The sequence below is a fragment of the Chinchilla lanigera genome, unplaced genomic scaffold (assembly GCF_000276665.1).
Source record: "Chinchilla lanigera isolate Chin_1 unplaced genomic scaffold, ChiLan1.0 scaffold00059, whole genome shotgun sequence".
NCBI classification, from domain to species: Eukaryota; Metazoa; Chordata; class Mammalia; order Rodentia; family Chinchillidae; genus Chinchilla; species Chinchilla lanigera.
In genome coordinates, this window is record NW_004955460.1 from 3603786 (window position 1) to 3620780 (window position 16995).

The 16995-nt window shown below is 35.5% G+C and overlaps 1 protein-coding gene across 1 annotated transcript in view; it reads right to left on the reverse strand.

Moving 5' to 3' along the window:
• Cdk13 (cyclin-dependent kinase 13) overlaps positions 1 to 16995 on the reverse strand; it is a gene marked incomplete at its 5' end in the record, with an annotated part of 110295 nt that overhangs the window by 12932 nt on the left and 80368 nt on the right. The window contains 4 exon segments of the mRNA XM_013521155.1: positions 1171 to 1302; positions 2018 to 2134; positions 12859 to 12936; positions 13025 to 13126. Of these exon segments, the coding sequence (XP_013376609.1) occupies positions 1171 to 1302; positions 2018 to 2134; positions 12859 to 12936; positions 13025 to 13126 (429 nt within the window).

A 16995-nucleotide genomic window follows, 5' to 3' on the forward strand; every position in this document is an offset into this window, starting at 1 on the left:
TATATATAGTGATAGCACAAATATATCCAAATATTAATAACTGAATCTAGGTAAAGGGATTTTCATTGCACACTCTTTGTATTTTTTGGTAGAGTTCCACTTTTCCAAGTCAAAAGTTAAAAAAAAAATTCTTTGCAGACTACTACAGGCAAATCTTCAAGATTACTGATACATACTGACAAGCAAAAGAAGAAAAAAAGAAACTACTAATTCAGTGAATGATTCAGGTTCAACATGTCTGATTCTTTATCTCTTTCAAGTTCAGTAAGACCTTACTAAAACCTGACAACCGGACTACAACAACTTCATAGAAATGAGAAGCCCAATCTGTTCTGTCAAAGAGCCAGGATTTAAAATATAAAGCCCATGTTTATTCATTCAAACTGTGCTGATATTATCATTCAGAAACAATGGATTATAGGATCAGGCTTTAAAAAGTGGTACTGGGGATGCTAGGGAAGCATTCTACCATCCCAGCCCACTAGGCTTGCTTTTAATGTCTCTCTCCATGCTAAAAATTACTAATACCTACAAGGTATTCTCCCTTCCCTCACTCCCCAAATCAGTCCTGGAGGAAATCAGTCCTAGGAAAGTAAGGGATTATGAACCCAGCTATTCTGATTCTCAAACTATGGAATTCTCACCCCATCAAACAATAACTCATTCCATACACACTTCTAATATTCTTTAAATGTTAAGATTTGTATTCTTGGGCAAGTTTCTTAACCTCTTTGAGCCTGCCTCCTCCTCTGTAAAATGGTGGTAATAACAATACCTACCTCAGAGGATTGCAAAGAGGATTACAAAGATTAATGTAACACATGAAACGTATTTAGCAGAGCACTCACAATTTTAGCTAAAGTAATAATAGTGGTAGTATAAATACTGGTAAAAGTAACAGCAATAACCGTTTTCAAGAGTTGAAATATATTCACAAAATCTTGAGATGAATTAACCCAACATTTGCTAGAGAAAGGCTGCTGTAACTAAGCCTTGGGTCAGCTCAACATTACAGTAAGCATCTGCATTCCAGATACTCAAATTACATCTACCTTTTGGCTTCTTTCAACCTAACCAGGCATGGGATATCATCTGATCATTATATTCACGTTCATTAAAAACGTCCAGGTTCTGCATACATGGGATCTAATATAACAAAAAGTCACTTACTCTGGTGGAGGCATTTTTGAGGGTTCCACATCTCGTAGAAACTCACACTGAAGAGCCTGCTCAGCAGTGCAGCGCTTACTAGGATCCAAGGCGAGCATGTAATCAAACAAGTCTAGAGCAGCTGCAGGAATGCTAGCACGAGAGGATCACAAAAGCTCAGTGTTTCCTTAGGAATGTTATCTTAATGTAAATTATTTTGAATTATTTTAAATGCTAATATTTGTATGTTTATAATACTTTACTTCAATTATACCAACTTTTCCTTTAAAGAACTATTTCACCGTTTTTACACAATTTTGTCACTGTGGCAAGCAACACTATGCGACCCTATGGGCAATTTGCTGTTATATTTTCAAAACTGAACAAAATAAAGGAGTTTCTTCTGTTTTTGTTTTTTGAGACCAAGAGTCTTGCTGTACAGTTCAGGCTGGCCTTGAACTCACTATGTAGCCCAGGCTGGCCTGGAAATCTCAGTGATCTTCCTGCCTCACTAAGGCTGCCTAACTACTTACTGCCACCACGCCTGGCTGAATAAAATCATAGTTTCTTAAAATAAAACCGTAAGCTCAAGTAACTTGAAAGCTGTTTTAAGAAAATATGAAACCAGATTTTCAAAATTCTCCCATGTAAGCAATATATCAAACACACAATACAAATCACTGATCCCATAGTAATGTTAAAAGGTAATTTGCATGAAGCCAAAGAAAACTCAAACTTAAGTGGTCTGGAAGATTATGACTGATCTAGTTCAGGTCAAGAGGACAGAACGGTGTTTAGAATTTCCAGGAAGTAACTTCTTTTAAACAACATTCAATGCAATATGGATGTGCAAGCATCCCTTTCTTACAAAACAAATTCTTCTCTTAACTTTCGGCGATATTGCTTCTTTGGTTTCATAGTGTTGAAATATGGTAGTTTGATTACATCAGGCCACACTGCTGGACACGGACTCCCACATATACGGCTAAACAACACACAAAAAGAATTACATCACTATATGCTAAATAGAAAAAAATAAGAGAGACAACTGTTAAAACATCAACTCATTTTTAAATATAGGCAAGTTAAAGGCTTGAGACAATGTATAAGAAGTGTAATTAAGTATTTCAGAATTCTGAGTTTACTCACTTTTTAAAAAATCTATTTTCAGTGATGCTTCTAACAACCCAAGCATCTGGTTCCTAGAGAGGACCTTCATGCAGGAAGGTAACTAGCACAAAGACTACAACCACATGCAAACGGGAAGACTCAAAAGGTAAAATGATGTTAAAGTTCTTCACGGCAAGTAATGCTAATGATCACAAGATATTCAGAAATTTTAACTCCTTTACTCTCTGCTTATCTATCTTGAAAATCCTTATTAAATTGCTATTAATAAATTCTTGTATAATTTACAGAATGTTTAAGCAAAAATCTAACTAGCTAGTGAATATTTTTAAAATATACCATTTAGTAAATTAAATACTGGCTAAATATGCTTGAGTATATCAAACTGCAAGGATACATGAATATTACGTATAAAACTGCCAGCTGATCCTCACAGATAACAAGAAAATGTAGATGCATCACTTAAGAAAATGAGAAACATTTTATAGATGCATACACATAGTATAAACGTAAGTGATGACCAAAACACGCTCAGGAGCTTAAAAATGCTAATTCAAAAAAACACACATGTGCCACAAGACAGATTTTCATGTTCTTTCAAATTAAAGCCACTGAGCTGTACTTTTTTGTCTCAATATAGCTTTTATTTCTGTAAATTTTTTAAATGTATCAAGATCTTATTTGTATACTCACAATGCCATTTCTTAAAACTGGATTTTCATGACCTCCTCAACCTCTTTTAGGGAAGAGGGCCAAACTCCCAGAGCACAGGCTTGCTAGGAAGTGGTCCCAAACTGCCTGTTTCATCCTCCAACACATTTCTTTGTACACATGGCACCTTCATGTTCCTGTTTTTATTTCTCCCCAGATTCTAGATAGCTAAATTGTTTTCACTTCATTTCTCCAGGTTCAAATGAAGTCTTCCCTATAAGGTCTTCTCTATTCCCAAATGCTACTCAGAATGGCCATTCTTTACATACTCCTTGTTTCTTTGACACTTGCTTCCACCTAACGTGTATTTTAGTGGTTTACACGTGTTTCTCTTATTACAGTTCAGAAACTGTGTCTTGTTTTTGTAGACTTCACCATGGAAGTACATAAATACAGATAACTGGGCAGATGATGTACATTAATAGGAAGAGTTTAAACCATATCGGAATAGTGAAAATGAAAGATACTTTCAATTGCAGACATTGCAAGAAAACTTAATTGAGGTTACAGAAGGGGGAGGAATTCTGGTTGTAATTCGAAACATGAGTAAGCCACAAACAGGTGGGAAAAGTGTAAGAGAAATACATTACTGGCAGAGAAGAACACAGGCTAAGAAAGACATCTGTGACTTCTCAGAAATCACTGCGGACGGACCTTAGGGCTCAGGGAGATGAGTTGAAGTGTGTACCCGGGGCCACGTCACATCGCCTATCTATAATGAAGACAAGCTCTGGAGATAAACTTTAGATCTGTGTAATACTGGTCAAACTGCACTTCTGAGGAATCTGCTCTTCTCTCAAAGTGGAGAATAATTTTACTTGATCTTCATTTGTAAAGCGGGGAATAATTTTACTTCAGGGCTACAAAATTAAATAAACTAGCCACCTACCTATTAACAATCGTAATAAACACAAGATTATTACTCTTAAGAGTTTCAATTATGACATATGTTGGTGGATGGTAAGTGAATACTGAAGTTGTCTAAATAAAAGGGAAGCATTCCACTTAAGCACAGAAAATTATTAGAAACTAGGGAAGCAGACCCAAGAGCAACTGTTAACAGTATAGTAATAAAAGCTGTGTTTGATCACTACTTAGCCATCACAGTCTTACTAATGGTGTCTCCTAATGTGCCACATGCTAACACATACATTAAACTCTCAAGTATCTGAGAACTATTTGGGAAACACACTGTGCTGTACTGAACAGTGAAGTTCTTTGTCCAAGTCTTTTAAAAGAGTGCTAGGACAAAATCATCTAGACACCTTTCTCTTCAATTACTTTGCTCAGAATGTTGTGACACGTGAATTGAGGACAAAATTGTACTTCAAGAGTGCCGATGGAATTCAACTGCTGCTCTGAACTTTGACTGTTTGCACTGCTTAGTATTTCTACTCTAAAAATATTTTATTTCTTTTGTCTTAGATATGTGTATCAGTGAGAAGTTTCATGGGCTTTTTTTTTGAGTATTGTTAGCCTACTACATTTCCTAAATAGTTATTTAGCAAATCTGACAAAATTTTTAGGTAGCCATCTAAAACATAACGGTTCCTGAATTCTAGCAGTTGCTTCTTTGAAGCTTTCCAGATTTACGATCATTTTACTAATTAAAACCTGTCTTTTTTCTGCAAATGTACGTATATATATATGTGTATTGTGTATATACACACATAATTATGGTTTGTTACATTATGTGGCAATTTTCAGTGTTCAAATGATGATACAACACAATGGTGACTATGGTGCTGATTTTATTGGGAGTACTTTTCACTGTTTGCTCCTAGGAAGGCTGATTCTGGCTTAAAAAACATACAATGTCGTAAGGATAGTAAGGCACACATAGAAATTCACGCAAACCTCCTGTAAAGAAGGAAAAAAAAGCACTCCATTATTCCTCACTATGTGCTTTAAATTTTGTAGATTTTTTTTTTTTTTTTTGGTCTTTTGTTTGAGACAGGGTCTCACTATGCAGTTCAGGCTGGTCTTGAACTCACCTCATAGCCCAGGCTGGCCTTGAATTCCTGCCTCAGCCTCCTGAGTGCTGGGATGGCAGGCATGCACCACACCTGGCTAGCTTTTAAATTTTTAAAAGATGCTTTATCAATTGACTTATAAACTGTATTAATTTCATCATCTACATTTTCTACACTGAACTCAACATCATAAGCTTATTAAGAGATTTCCTAGTATGTATTCATCCTTATATTCAAGGAAGAATACCGCTTGGGCCTAATGAAAGTGTAATGCCATACACTCTGTACTGGTATTTGTATGTGATACTGGTATACAGCAGCAGTGCTAAGAACTGGGCCCCAAAGATCCCCCGGTTCCCCTAGATCCCTCAGCAGTGTGGCAGTCAAACTTATCACTGAGACATGATTTGCTTTTTTCCAATGTGTCCACTTGCACAAATGACACAGAAACTGTGATGGACAGAACCACTGACATCTTAATGCGATTCACACAATTCCAAAGGTAGGAGCAACCACTTTCACTTGAGAATGTACTTACTGAAGCAGTAAATACTGTTATTAAATGCTGTCATTTGAGTATGTGCATATCTTTAAAATATTCTGTGATGAAATGGGAAACAAAGTACTGCTGTGAAGACACACACTAGTTATCCTAAAGAGAAATACCTGTCAGTATTTGAGCTGCAAGCTCGAGTGGCTGCATTTTCAATGGACCTTGATTCTCTATCGGTAAGAACAACCAATAAAGAGCATTTCCAATTTTCTCAAATATGAAAATCAGCTTTCACTTCAAGGAAAACTAGTATTTATTGTCAATTTTAAAATTCTAATTTTCAAAAGAAAGCTGGAATAGTGGAAAACTTATATGAACCACCATATACTTGATACCTTCTCACTACATAAATAGCTTTTCTGATGAAATTAGCGGTGATTACAAATATATAATGTTACATTTGGAAGATGTGCTCCATTCAGTAAGCCAGTATTTTCCAAATGGCCAATAATGCATAATGTTACAAAATCATCATGGATAAAAGTTCCACTCAAAGCCCAAGACAAACCAATGAGCTTCAATCAAGTACAAAATATTCCTTCAAATAAACTCAGACTGCACAGTACCACTAACCAGCACATGAAGACTGCCACTTATCAGATATGTAAAAATACGTAACAAGTATCACTCATTTCAGCAACTTTTTATTTTGCAAAATACGCTTCTTTAAATTAAAAAGCTTGTATTACATTAAAATTCAAATTTTTCAATTTTATCCTCTAATATAAACTACTGATAAATATAATCAACATACATAAAAGCTCTTGAAATTTTGAATAATTTTTTTAGCATGAAGAAGTTGAGACCAACAAGACTGAAACACATTGTCTAAAGAGTACTTTATGTTATTAATTTATGAAAGCATACATGATTCATTTTTTGGATTTTGGTACTGGGAATCGAACTCAGGGCCTCATTCATCTTTAAAAATAATTTCATCCTCGTGATCTGAGGTATTATGTACTTGGGGTGGTTGTGGTGGTAATCAAGCAAAAGCAGGATTCTTTTCATTCTCATCTATTTTTAATTTCTTCCATGATTAAGACTTTTATTTGATAAGTAATGTGGATGGTACAACATAAAGGCTCTTTAGCTGGCTGCCAGAAAGCTTAAAGTGTGACACTTGGATAACTGATGTCTATAGCCACAAAGCTAGTATTTTTTGCCTTCATGTATCCTATTCTGTCCCCACCTACGCTTTCCATTCTCTTTCTTCTATCACTTTTTAACCCGTTCTTCTATTCACTAAACTGCACCTGTACAAAGTACTTTCTGCAGCAAAAGGAATTTTAAATAATCATTGTGGTATATAAAGCTCTTAAAAATAGATTCTGAGTGGTACTCAAATTGCTGATCATTTTACACATAGTGTGTAATACTAGGCCTCTATGTCATCAAGGCTGAGCCTTTTTGGGTAAAGGAAACACTCTAGCAATACCACAACTAAGGTGAAGGACAGCAGAATGTACCAGAAAACAAACTTACATTTCTTACAACTCTAATCATGTTATTGGTCCTGTTCTTAACTGTAAAGAAACAAATTTAGAGTACTGTAGAACTTACCCTAAGTCACAGGAGCCAAAAGTAGCTGAGCTGCCATTAGAACCCCCACTTGTTACGATGCCAAGGCCCACACACCTTTCAATATACTCTACTGCCTCATTACAATCGAGACACTTATTTATTAGAAGCTCCCTTTATTTTCCTCAGTCTTAGAAAAATTGTAGTCAAAATTGAAGCATGTCATTGTATTAAGAAAAAATTTAGTGTCTTAACAAAAGCATGCAGAAATATATAAACCAGACAGTAAACTTTTGCTTCCTAGCCTTTTCACAAGTCCACATCAGACTAACAATTCCAGACTCTTTTGATGTCCTTTAGTTAAATGGGTCTCAACTAAACACAGCCTTCTGTAAAAATGCTTTTCCTTGTTAGTAGGTTTTCCTTGTCAGAAAATGCTTTTCCTTGTCAGTAAAAGGTCAGTATCTCCAGATGAACCCTGATCAACCTTCCCATACTAACTGTGCAGTATGCTACTAAGTGCACGGTCTGACCTTTTTTATTACACAGTTCACTAACTGACTTGATGTATTCATAAAATAGACCAAGGAACACTCAGGTTTGGTGCTCTTTATTACTCTTCTGTTCCTCTTCATTCAGATTTCTGCTTGTAGAAGACACCTTCCCTGATCCTTCATACAGTAACTCCTTCTTCCTTCATTCCCTATCCTATTTAACTTCTACCATTTCATACATTTTATGCATTGATTTTATATGCCTCTACCCACCCCCCAAGTAGAAAACAGACATTCCATCCTCTCCCTGAATCCCCACTGCATCCCAAGACCCCAGGAAATGGCAAACAACCAGTAATCAATAAATACTGTTCAATTATACACTGAGATCTGAAATATCTGCACCCAAATAGTTTTAGTTAAAATTCAGTTTTAACATGATATGCAACATTTTCATTCATTTTAAAACACGTCTTAGTTAAACTGTCTTTCCATATAAACATAAAATCAATTGTCAAATTTCAAAAATTCTTAAGAATCTTATTAGGAATGTACTGATTAAATAGGATGAACTACCAACTTTTTTAAAAATTAAGGAGTCTAGCCAAAAACAAGGTATGTCTAGCAGTTTTCAAGTAACACTTTTCAGTGGGGCATAACAATTTGCAATATTCCTGGGATTATACATCATGGTGATTTCATTAAAGGCTTATTTCACCCTCAACTTTGTTTTCTAACTGGTTATTACTGGCATGCATTTTTAAAAGCTACTGTGCATGTATATATGATTTTCCCCATCATCTCACCGAACTTGTTTACTCTGAGATGTTTCTGAGTTATTCCCTTGCATGCTCTGTGTATACGTTGGCATTTTTGAATTACAATACTGTCTTCACCTTTCCACTATATAGCTCAGACAGGTTCACTTTCCTAATACTACTAGCTAACTGGCTAGTTCTTCAAAACACTATTAAATGATTCCAGAAGACAATGTTTTCTCACTTTTGTCTTAATTTCTAGTGTTTTACAACCAAATCAAGTATTTTGGCTGTTGGTTTATGATACAGTTTTTATCTTGTGAAATATCTCTTTGCATTTAAATATAAGTGTTTTACATTTTAGCACATGCCTATTCAACACAAATTTTCTAAAACTTCTGTGTTTGGATATTTTTCATTCTTTTCTAATGAAAAGCCGAACACTATTTGCTAAAAGCTTCCTTAGAAATTCTAGATTAGTATCTTAAGGAAATTTTTCATGTTGTCTTTTGTGTCATATTCACTGTAAAAAGTTGCAGCAAGTTTATTAATTCCCTATGTAGTATACACTAATGGTTTAAAAATTTGGACAGTACGTTAGCACTGTCTAGATTCAAATCCTGATTTTGCAATTTGTTAGTAACATTAATTCTAGATAAATTCTTTACCTCTTTTAAGATCCTGTTTTCTTAACTATTAGAAGACAATGAGTTATTATGAAATTTAACAGATAATTTAGATGAAATTCTTAGAACAGCACTTGCATCGTCTATAAACTAGGTAAGATGGTAACCATCACTGACAGAAGCCCTCATATCTAATAAATTCAGGACCAGTACGTGGTTATGTGAAAAATGTGTTAGAGGGAATCATGTAAAAAAAAGATACACAGATAAATAATTCAAGCATTTTATTTTCAGTGAAAACTTATAAATGTACATTCATTTTCCAGTCTCCAGACATGCAGCAAAGGCTTTCTCTTTCAACAGAGTAGTCACTGAACGGAAGTCTGCATTAGCCTTCTTGCATAAACCACAGCCGTAACACATCGAGGATTTTTAGTTTTGGGTGATTTTTTAAAAAGCTATAAATTAAAAATACTTTAAATGCAATCAGTATGCTAAATCCTTCTAGTTTTTTTTTTTTTTACTTTTCTTTCTACTTATGCAGTTATTTGCCCAGTCCTAAATAGATAACAAAGTTTTAAGCTTCTAAAAAGCACTTTATCTCTCTATATTTAATTAAACGACATTGGTTGGCAAAAAACGTTGGAAACCACCACCCACCTCTTGGTCATCACCCTCTTTATCTGGTGGAATAAACATGTGGTGTTACTAGAAAGCAGTAGCCTACTACCTCCAAGCATTCAGCCTGCCATTTACCAAGCAAATATTTACAGAAGGAAGGGATTAAACTAATAACTCTCTTTAACAGAAGCTTGGATAAGAAAACTTCTGTGTTATTTTCCTATGGAATAATTTAAAGAACATTACAATAACTAGTTTCTAAAAGATTTGCAAAATTACCTATGAAAACATTGGGACCTGGTTGTTATTAGAGTACTGCACTGACTGAACTATTTCATACACATGGATTTTCCAATGTATTCCAGAAGTAATTTCTGGTGGACCAAGTAATCTCAGAATTACTTGATTTTACTCATAGCTAAAGTCAATTTCTTTTTTTGTTTTAGTTAATATAAATTTTTTTTTGAGATGGGGGCTTGCTAAATTGTTCAAACTAGCCTCAACTTTATGATCCTCCTAACTCAGCTTCCCAAGTAGCTAGGATTACAGGTATGTGCCAGCATGCCTACCTTCTGTGGTCAATTTTTATCTTATAATTGTAATTTCATTTTATCGTTGCTCTCTTTTGTTTTGTCTTTTTGAGAAAGGTTTCGCTACGCACTTCAGGCTGGCCTTGAACTCACTTTGTAGCCAAGGCTGGCCTCGAACTCACAGCGATCCTCCTGCCTTGCCCTCCCAAGTGCTGGGATTACAGGTGTGAGCCACCATACTCTCTTTTCATATTAAGTTAAACCACTGGATTAATTTATATCATACATGTATGTGAATAAACCCAACACTATATCAGCAGTTTATTTATAAGTTCTACATTTTTTGTACTACACCTCATTAAGTGTTCTTATTCTCTGCATGTATTTAGCTGTTTTGTTTTTTCTATCACTTGTCAGTAGACTGCTTATTTCATTTGATTTCATTTCTGTACGTCGTTTAACGACAGGGACATGCTCTGAGCACTGGGCTGAGGTAATTCTGTTGCTATATGAACATCATAGAGTGTACTTACACAAACCTAGATAGTATAGGTCAATCACTTGACGTGGCCTCTTGATGCAATCAAGAGAGGCAGTAAACTTGAGTTGTATGAGGCTGCTGCCAGCGTAACATGGTGTAGTTTTACCGTAAACTTTTTTTATAAGTAGAAGTAGTACACGCTAAAATAACGATAAAAAGTATAGTATAGTAAATACATAAACCAGTAACAGTTGATAGTTATTACAGTTAAGTATTATGTGCTTACATAATTGTATGTGCTGTACTTTTTATACCATTGGCAGCACAGTAGGGTCGTTTCACGTAACCACAAAAATGAGTAATCCTTGTGCTGTATTACAACAGCTATGATGTCACTAGGTGACAGTAATTTTTCAACTTCATTACAATCTTCTGGCACCCCCAGCACATATGCAGCCCACCATGTATGTCCATCACTGACCAAAATGTCATTAACAAGTATGTGACTATGATTTTCTCTTAAAAACTGGTTTAGCCAATGAAATTTTATATTTAAAATTTCTAGATATGAGAATGTTTCCATTTTTATATTAATTTTTAGTTTTATTCTATTTAAAGAATATAGTCCCAAAAAAAAAAAAAAAAAAAAGAATATAGTCCCAATCATTTCAGTCATGTGAGGTTTACCTGCATTTGCTTTTTCTATGCTATTATATAACTAAATTTTATAAACAGTAATTACCATTAAGAAGTGTATTTCTTTTGAGAAGGACAAGTCCTTGATCCATGTCTGATTATCTATCACGTATTAAAAGATAAAAGTTTCTTGTATATCTGGTGACTTTCCTCCCACAGTGCTATAATTTGAGTGTGTCCCCAGTTTCCATATTTTGGAAACTTAGTCCCCAAACTCTTACGGTACTTGAGAGACAGAAACTTTCAGAAGTGACTGGGTCATTCGGCTCAATTGATTAATGGGTTATCTAGAGAGTGACTTCTCTTTGGCTAGCTTATGTCTCTCCGTGCAATGCCCTGTGCTGCCTATGACTTTGCAGACAATCCTTTACCAGCAAGAAACACCTCATCAGATGTGGCTACCCAACCTTGAGCTTCCTATCCTTCAGAATATGAACGGACAAATTTTTGTTCTTTGCAAATTATCAAGTCTATGGTATTAACCTACAGCAACAGAAAATGAACTAAGACACTCCTTTTCTATTTCTGTAATTAAAAGTTCTGTGCTTGGGAATTCCCCTCAGCCAAGTCTGGAGTACACACTTCTATTTTAAGTTGAGGCAACTGGCTGTTTTGGCATTGAAAAACAGTGCCAGTTTCTGGTGTGGATATTTCTTACTGTAGCCAAGTTATTACCAGAGAAGCAGCAGGCTCTAACTGGGGCAGTAATTTTTCCCTGGTGTGCCCTATAGTTTCAAAACAAAAAACAAAAGGCTTACCAAAACACCAAAAAGGGGAACACTGAGGTTTCTGAATCTGGGGTTTTTTCAGTGGGGAGAAACAGGCCAAACTAACGGTAATTATCTCCCCCAAACTGAATACGTGCCAATTCTCAGGATCTTCTTTCCACTTGATTAGTTTACTATTTTAGAGTGACACTTTTCAAGTTTATCGGATGAAACTAGGATCCTTCTTTAGTTACTATTTCTCTATCTATGCCTCCTACCAGCATCTTTTCTAAAAGACTTCATCCTTATTTTAACACTTTCATGGAAGCTTGTAACTCACAAGTTTTAGGCTATATAAAATAAAAAATAATTTATTTTAAAATATAAAGAGAAAGTTGACTAACATATAAGAGTAACTGCTTATGAGTGGGGTCCTATGACAGGATCAAATAATGAAGATCTCTTGCTAGCCAAGTATATGCATATATTTCAATGTGTACACATATGCATATAGATGCATATGAAAATATTATGTGTTTACAAAATAGAGTATTTCTTTTACAATACACCCAAACATTAATTCTTCTGTTATGCTATACCTTTAAAAAAAAAAAACTATCTGCCATTCATTCTCTATTTCGTATTACTCTCACTTCCCAGTAGTCCTGTTTTTAGCACTGCAAGTCTTCCGATTTACTCACCAATACCCTACACACAGATCTAGGGACAGTAAAACTCTTAATTTTAACAGAATAAGTATGTAAGGGCAATATTCTAGGTCCTACTCCATTTAGTAGTTATTAGGCTTTAAGAGAACCAGACTGTTCTCCTTCTGAAGTATGCTTGAGAACGTTAAGTTATGGAGAATGACTCCCCCACATCATTACCAATACTATCATCAGCAGCTTACCTTATTAGTTCTAGTTGTGCAAGTTCCTGATTTGCTTGAAATATAGGTTTTTTAGTGAACAGTTCACCAAGGATACATCTAGTGGAAAAAATATCCATCATTATCAAATAATTTTATTCACTACCATACTTATTAAGTAAAATATGTCAGTCAATGAGTCTCTTACCCACAGCTCCAAACATCAATAGCTGGTGTATATCGTTCCTCTCCCAACAGCAGCTCGGGTGGGCGGTACCATAAAGTGATGACCTTGTTAGTATAGGGTCGACTAAAAAACACAGAAAACACTCTTCAGAGTTAGTATTTATTGGAAGAAGTGAGATTCACTTAGGAAATACTTTAATTATCAAAGCAATCCTGTAATTCTAACTAAAACCACTGTCATGTAAGTAGCAAATACAGATACAGTAAAGCATTTAGTACGTAATCACAAAACACACCTGAGAACATAATTAGCTTTAAAAAAAACTCCCTTCATATATGTAATAAAAATTAAAGTAGTTGGCTACTGTCAACTATAATTTGATAAAAGATAGGTCATATAAACCCAATATGACCCAACCACCGAGTAATGCTTTCCCTTTCCACCCATTAAAAACTATTAAAATGAAGGGGCTGGGGATTTAGCTCAGCGGCAAAGCGCCTGCCTGGCAAGCACAAGGTCATGAGTTCGGTTCCCGGTACCGGAGAAAAACCAAAAAAAATAAAAAATAAAAAAAAATAAAAACTATTAAAATGATTAACTGATTTTAAAACGGAGCTGGTTCATTGTGCTGTGGGTTTTTGTTTTGTTTTTTTCCCTGTCTTTTTGTGACAGGGTCTCACTATGCAGTTCAGGCTGGCCTCGAACTCAAAGTGATCCTCCTGACTCAGTTTCCCAAAGGCTGGAATTACAGGTGTGCACTACCATGCCCGGCGAACTGGTTGATTTTGGCCAAATCTGAGAAATCACTAATAGCTGACAAGATACAGTTCAAATTGGAGTCACCCAATGAAAATTTTGTTCCATTTTGTTTTGTTTGCAGTACCAAGGACTGAACCCACAGCAAGTACTCTACCACTGAGCTATTACCTAGCCCCTAACAAGTTCTTAACTGAGTATATCTTGGGCAGTATTTCACTAACTTTGACCCTCTCAGGTTTGTGAACAGAAAAGTATGGAAATGTAGACTATAGTACTCGAGGTCTGTTTGGCAACAGACCACTAGTAATAGCTATGATAATGTATTAGATGACTTGTCACCTGCTAGGAACAGGAATATACATACTATTACCTCTTTCACTGCCATAGAAGAGACTATCTAGCTACCTTATAGGAAAATTTCACTATCACAGTATCAATTCAATGGCTAAGTGTTTTTAATCCACAGAATAGTCACATTCTACCTGATTCAGATGAATGCAGAATGTCCTATGAAATCAGACAGAAAAGGTCTTCAATTGATCTGTGATTAAGAGTATATACTTCAAACTGATCATCTATGTCTTCAGATCACTTCTAAACCTCCTCCCTTTCTAGTTGTCTTTTAACTCACAAAAACTCAAAGGGCATATTACAGGAAATTCTCCAGAAAAGCTGTATTCCAAATCCATTTACCCGAGATTGGCTTGGACTTGAACCAATTTTGAGAAGGAGGAAAAACAGCACACAACTTTGAAAGCAATTCCCTCTTGCCTACAGTCAACCTGAAGTTCCAGATAACATAAAATATGTCTGACCTGCTCTACCCCACCGAGCCAGATTTCTCCAAGTACATTAAGCACTAGACGACAAGCGATCAATCTGGGCTTCATATCATTACCACAGACAGGACTATATTAAACATTTCAAAGACAGAAAAAAGTTTGGTTGACTTTGTTAACAACTAAAAATAAGCCAGGCATGGTGGCACATGTCTGTAATCTTAGCACTGAGGAAGCTGAGGCAGGAGGACGGCCTCAAGTTCAAAGCCAACCTGGGCTACATAGTGAGTTCAAGGACAGCCTGAACTACATAGTGAGACCCTGTCTCCAAACAAAAACAAAACAAAACAGAACAAAACAAAAACTAAAAATAAAGAGAACAGTCTAAAAATTTTAACAAATTAATTAGATTTTTCTAATATTATTAATGTACTGTTCTTAGTGGTTTTTGTTGGCATCACTTAACTTTGCATATTCAGAAAATGTCTTTGAGTCTAATTACTCTATCTAATTAAATCAGACTCAGTCATTTCTTAAAAACAATCTACCTCATTGTGCCTGAAGTCCTTTAACACATTCACTATAGAGCTGTCATTCATATGTATTGCTATGGGGCGGCGGTGCTCTGAACTACCGGTGGTACATGCATGACTGTCCAATTGAGTGACGTGGGACAGTCCCATCAGATGGTACAAAATGCCTCGTGGGACAGTCATGCACATACCACTGGTAGTTCAAGCCAGCAGAAATGTGTTAGAAGTTTAATTCAAATCCTATACTTCCTTCACTACACAGTAAAAGATCCACCTCCACAGAAATCTAATTTCTGTTCACAAGAACTTATGTTCACATACTTAGCAAGGTCTTAATTCTGTATTTCATATTTTCTATCTTCACAGGAATTCAAAAAACCCTATAGTATTTTCCAGTATGAAGCCCCACACACACTCTAGGAGAAACTGCTTTAATTAATACATATGTGCAAATAGTGGATTTTTATCTTCATATTTAAAAGAAAAACATGTTTAATTTTGAAGGAGTTAGTTAAGTTCAGCTGGCTAAGTTGTATTTAACAGGAATATTTAAATAAAAGATTAGTTCTAGGCAGTTATCTATCACATAGTCATCATTAGCAGTTAAAAGTAACTTAGTTTTTTAATGCTTAATTTTCCAACAGTACAAAAAAAAAAAAAAAAGCCAGTACAGATTTCTTTCACACTGTAATTTATAGAGTTCTTGAGATAAACAGCCTTCGGTTAACTACCTATAAAAGAAATCTGGGGCTTCTTTCGAAAGCTGGAATTCTTTATTTCGTATTTTAAATGAAAAATTAATTTGGAATCAGAAATAAATTAACTAATTCTGAAGTAACTAACTGAAAATAAATTAACTAATTCTGGAATCAGAAATTCAAAACTCATTCTCAATTCTTCTTTCCAGCAAATACATAACAAACTAGATCCTTAACTATTTTTCATAAATTCATCAGCTGTGAGGAAAGTCCAAACCACTACTATTACCACTGCAAGTGTCTGCAACTGTTTCTTTGCCTCCATTCCTCATCTGCTTTCCTCACTTTAAAACTTTTTTGGAGTAACAGATTTTAAAGTATAAAACCTTATCACATCACCTATTTGCTTAAAATGTCCAGTGATTTCCTAGTGTAACTAAGATTTTACTTACCTCATTGGTAACACTGTACACTGAGGATCACACCTCCTGCGTGATGTGATGATGCTGGGCAACTGTATTAGCCTTAAACCTCCCGAGTCTATTCCCAAGCCACCTGAGTCCCTTCTATTTCCCAGCTGTAATATTCTTTACTTATGTCTTAAGTCTTGTTATTCTCTTCGCTCAGGTCTTAGCCCAATTTACTGCCTCAAAGGGGTGCACCCTAACCGCCCTGGTGAAAATTACCCCAGCCACCACCTACTCCACAATATGGGACCTACAAGACACTATTTCCTTTGCTTTGTAGTTGTCACTGCTGTAAATTCTTCCCCCTATCACACGTGTACTAACCTCCCTCATCACCGCAAAAATGAAACCAAGAAGTTGGTCTGTCTTTAACAGCCCTTTAATACACAGTGAATAAATATTAGTCAGGTCAGTGTCTGGGATATGGGTCACTTGTTTAACCCTCTGACTGACTGACTAATGCCCTAACTATGTAACAATAAACATAATCTTTTTCTCTTGCATTCTTTTCTTCTTCCTATCTTCACTTTGTTTTCCTATGGCTAACTTTCAAAATTAATGGATCATCACATTGCTACAGAAAAACAAAACTGTTCTTTTCAAATTGATACTGTCATCTTACTAAGGTCATCTGTCTTGGCTGTCAATTCTTACTACACATGCACACTTACAAGTCCTATAAATACCTCCACCATAACACATCCAAAAGTAAATTTATTACCTTTCGCTGCAAACTGCTTCTCTCCTCCTGCTTCC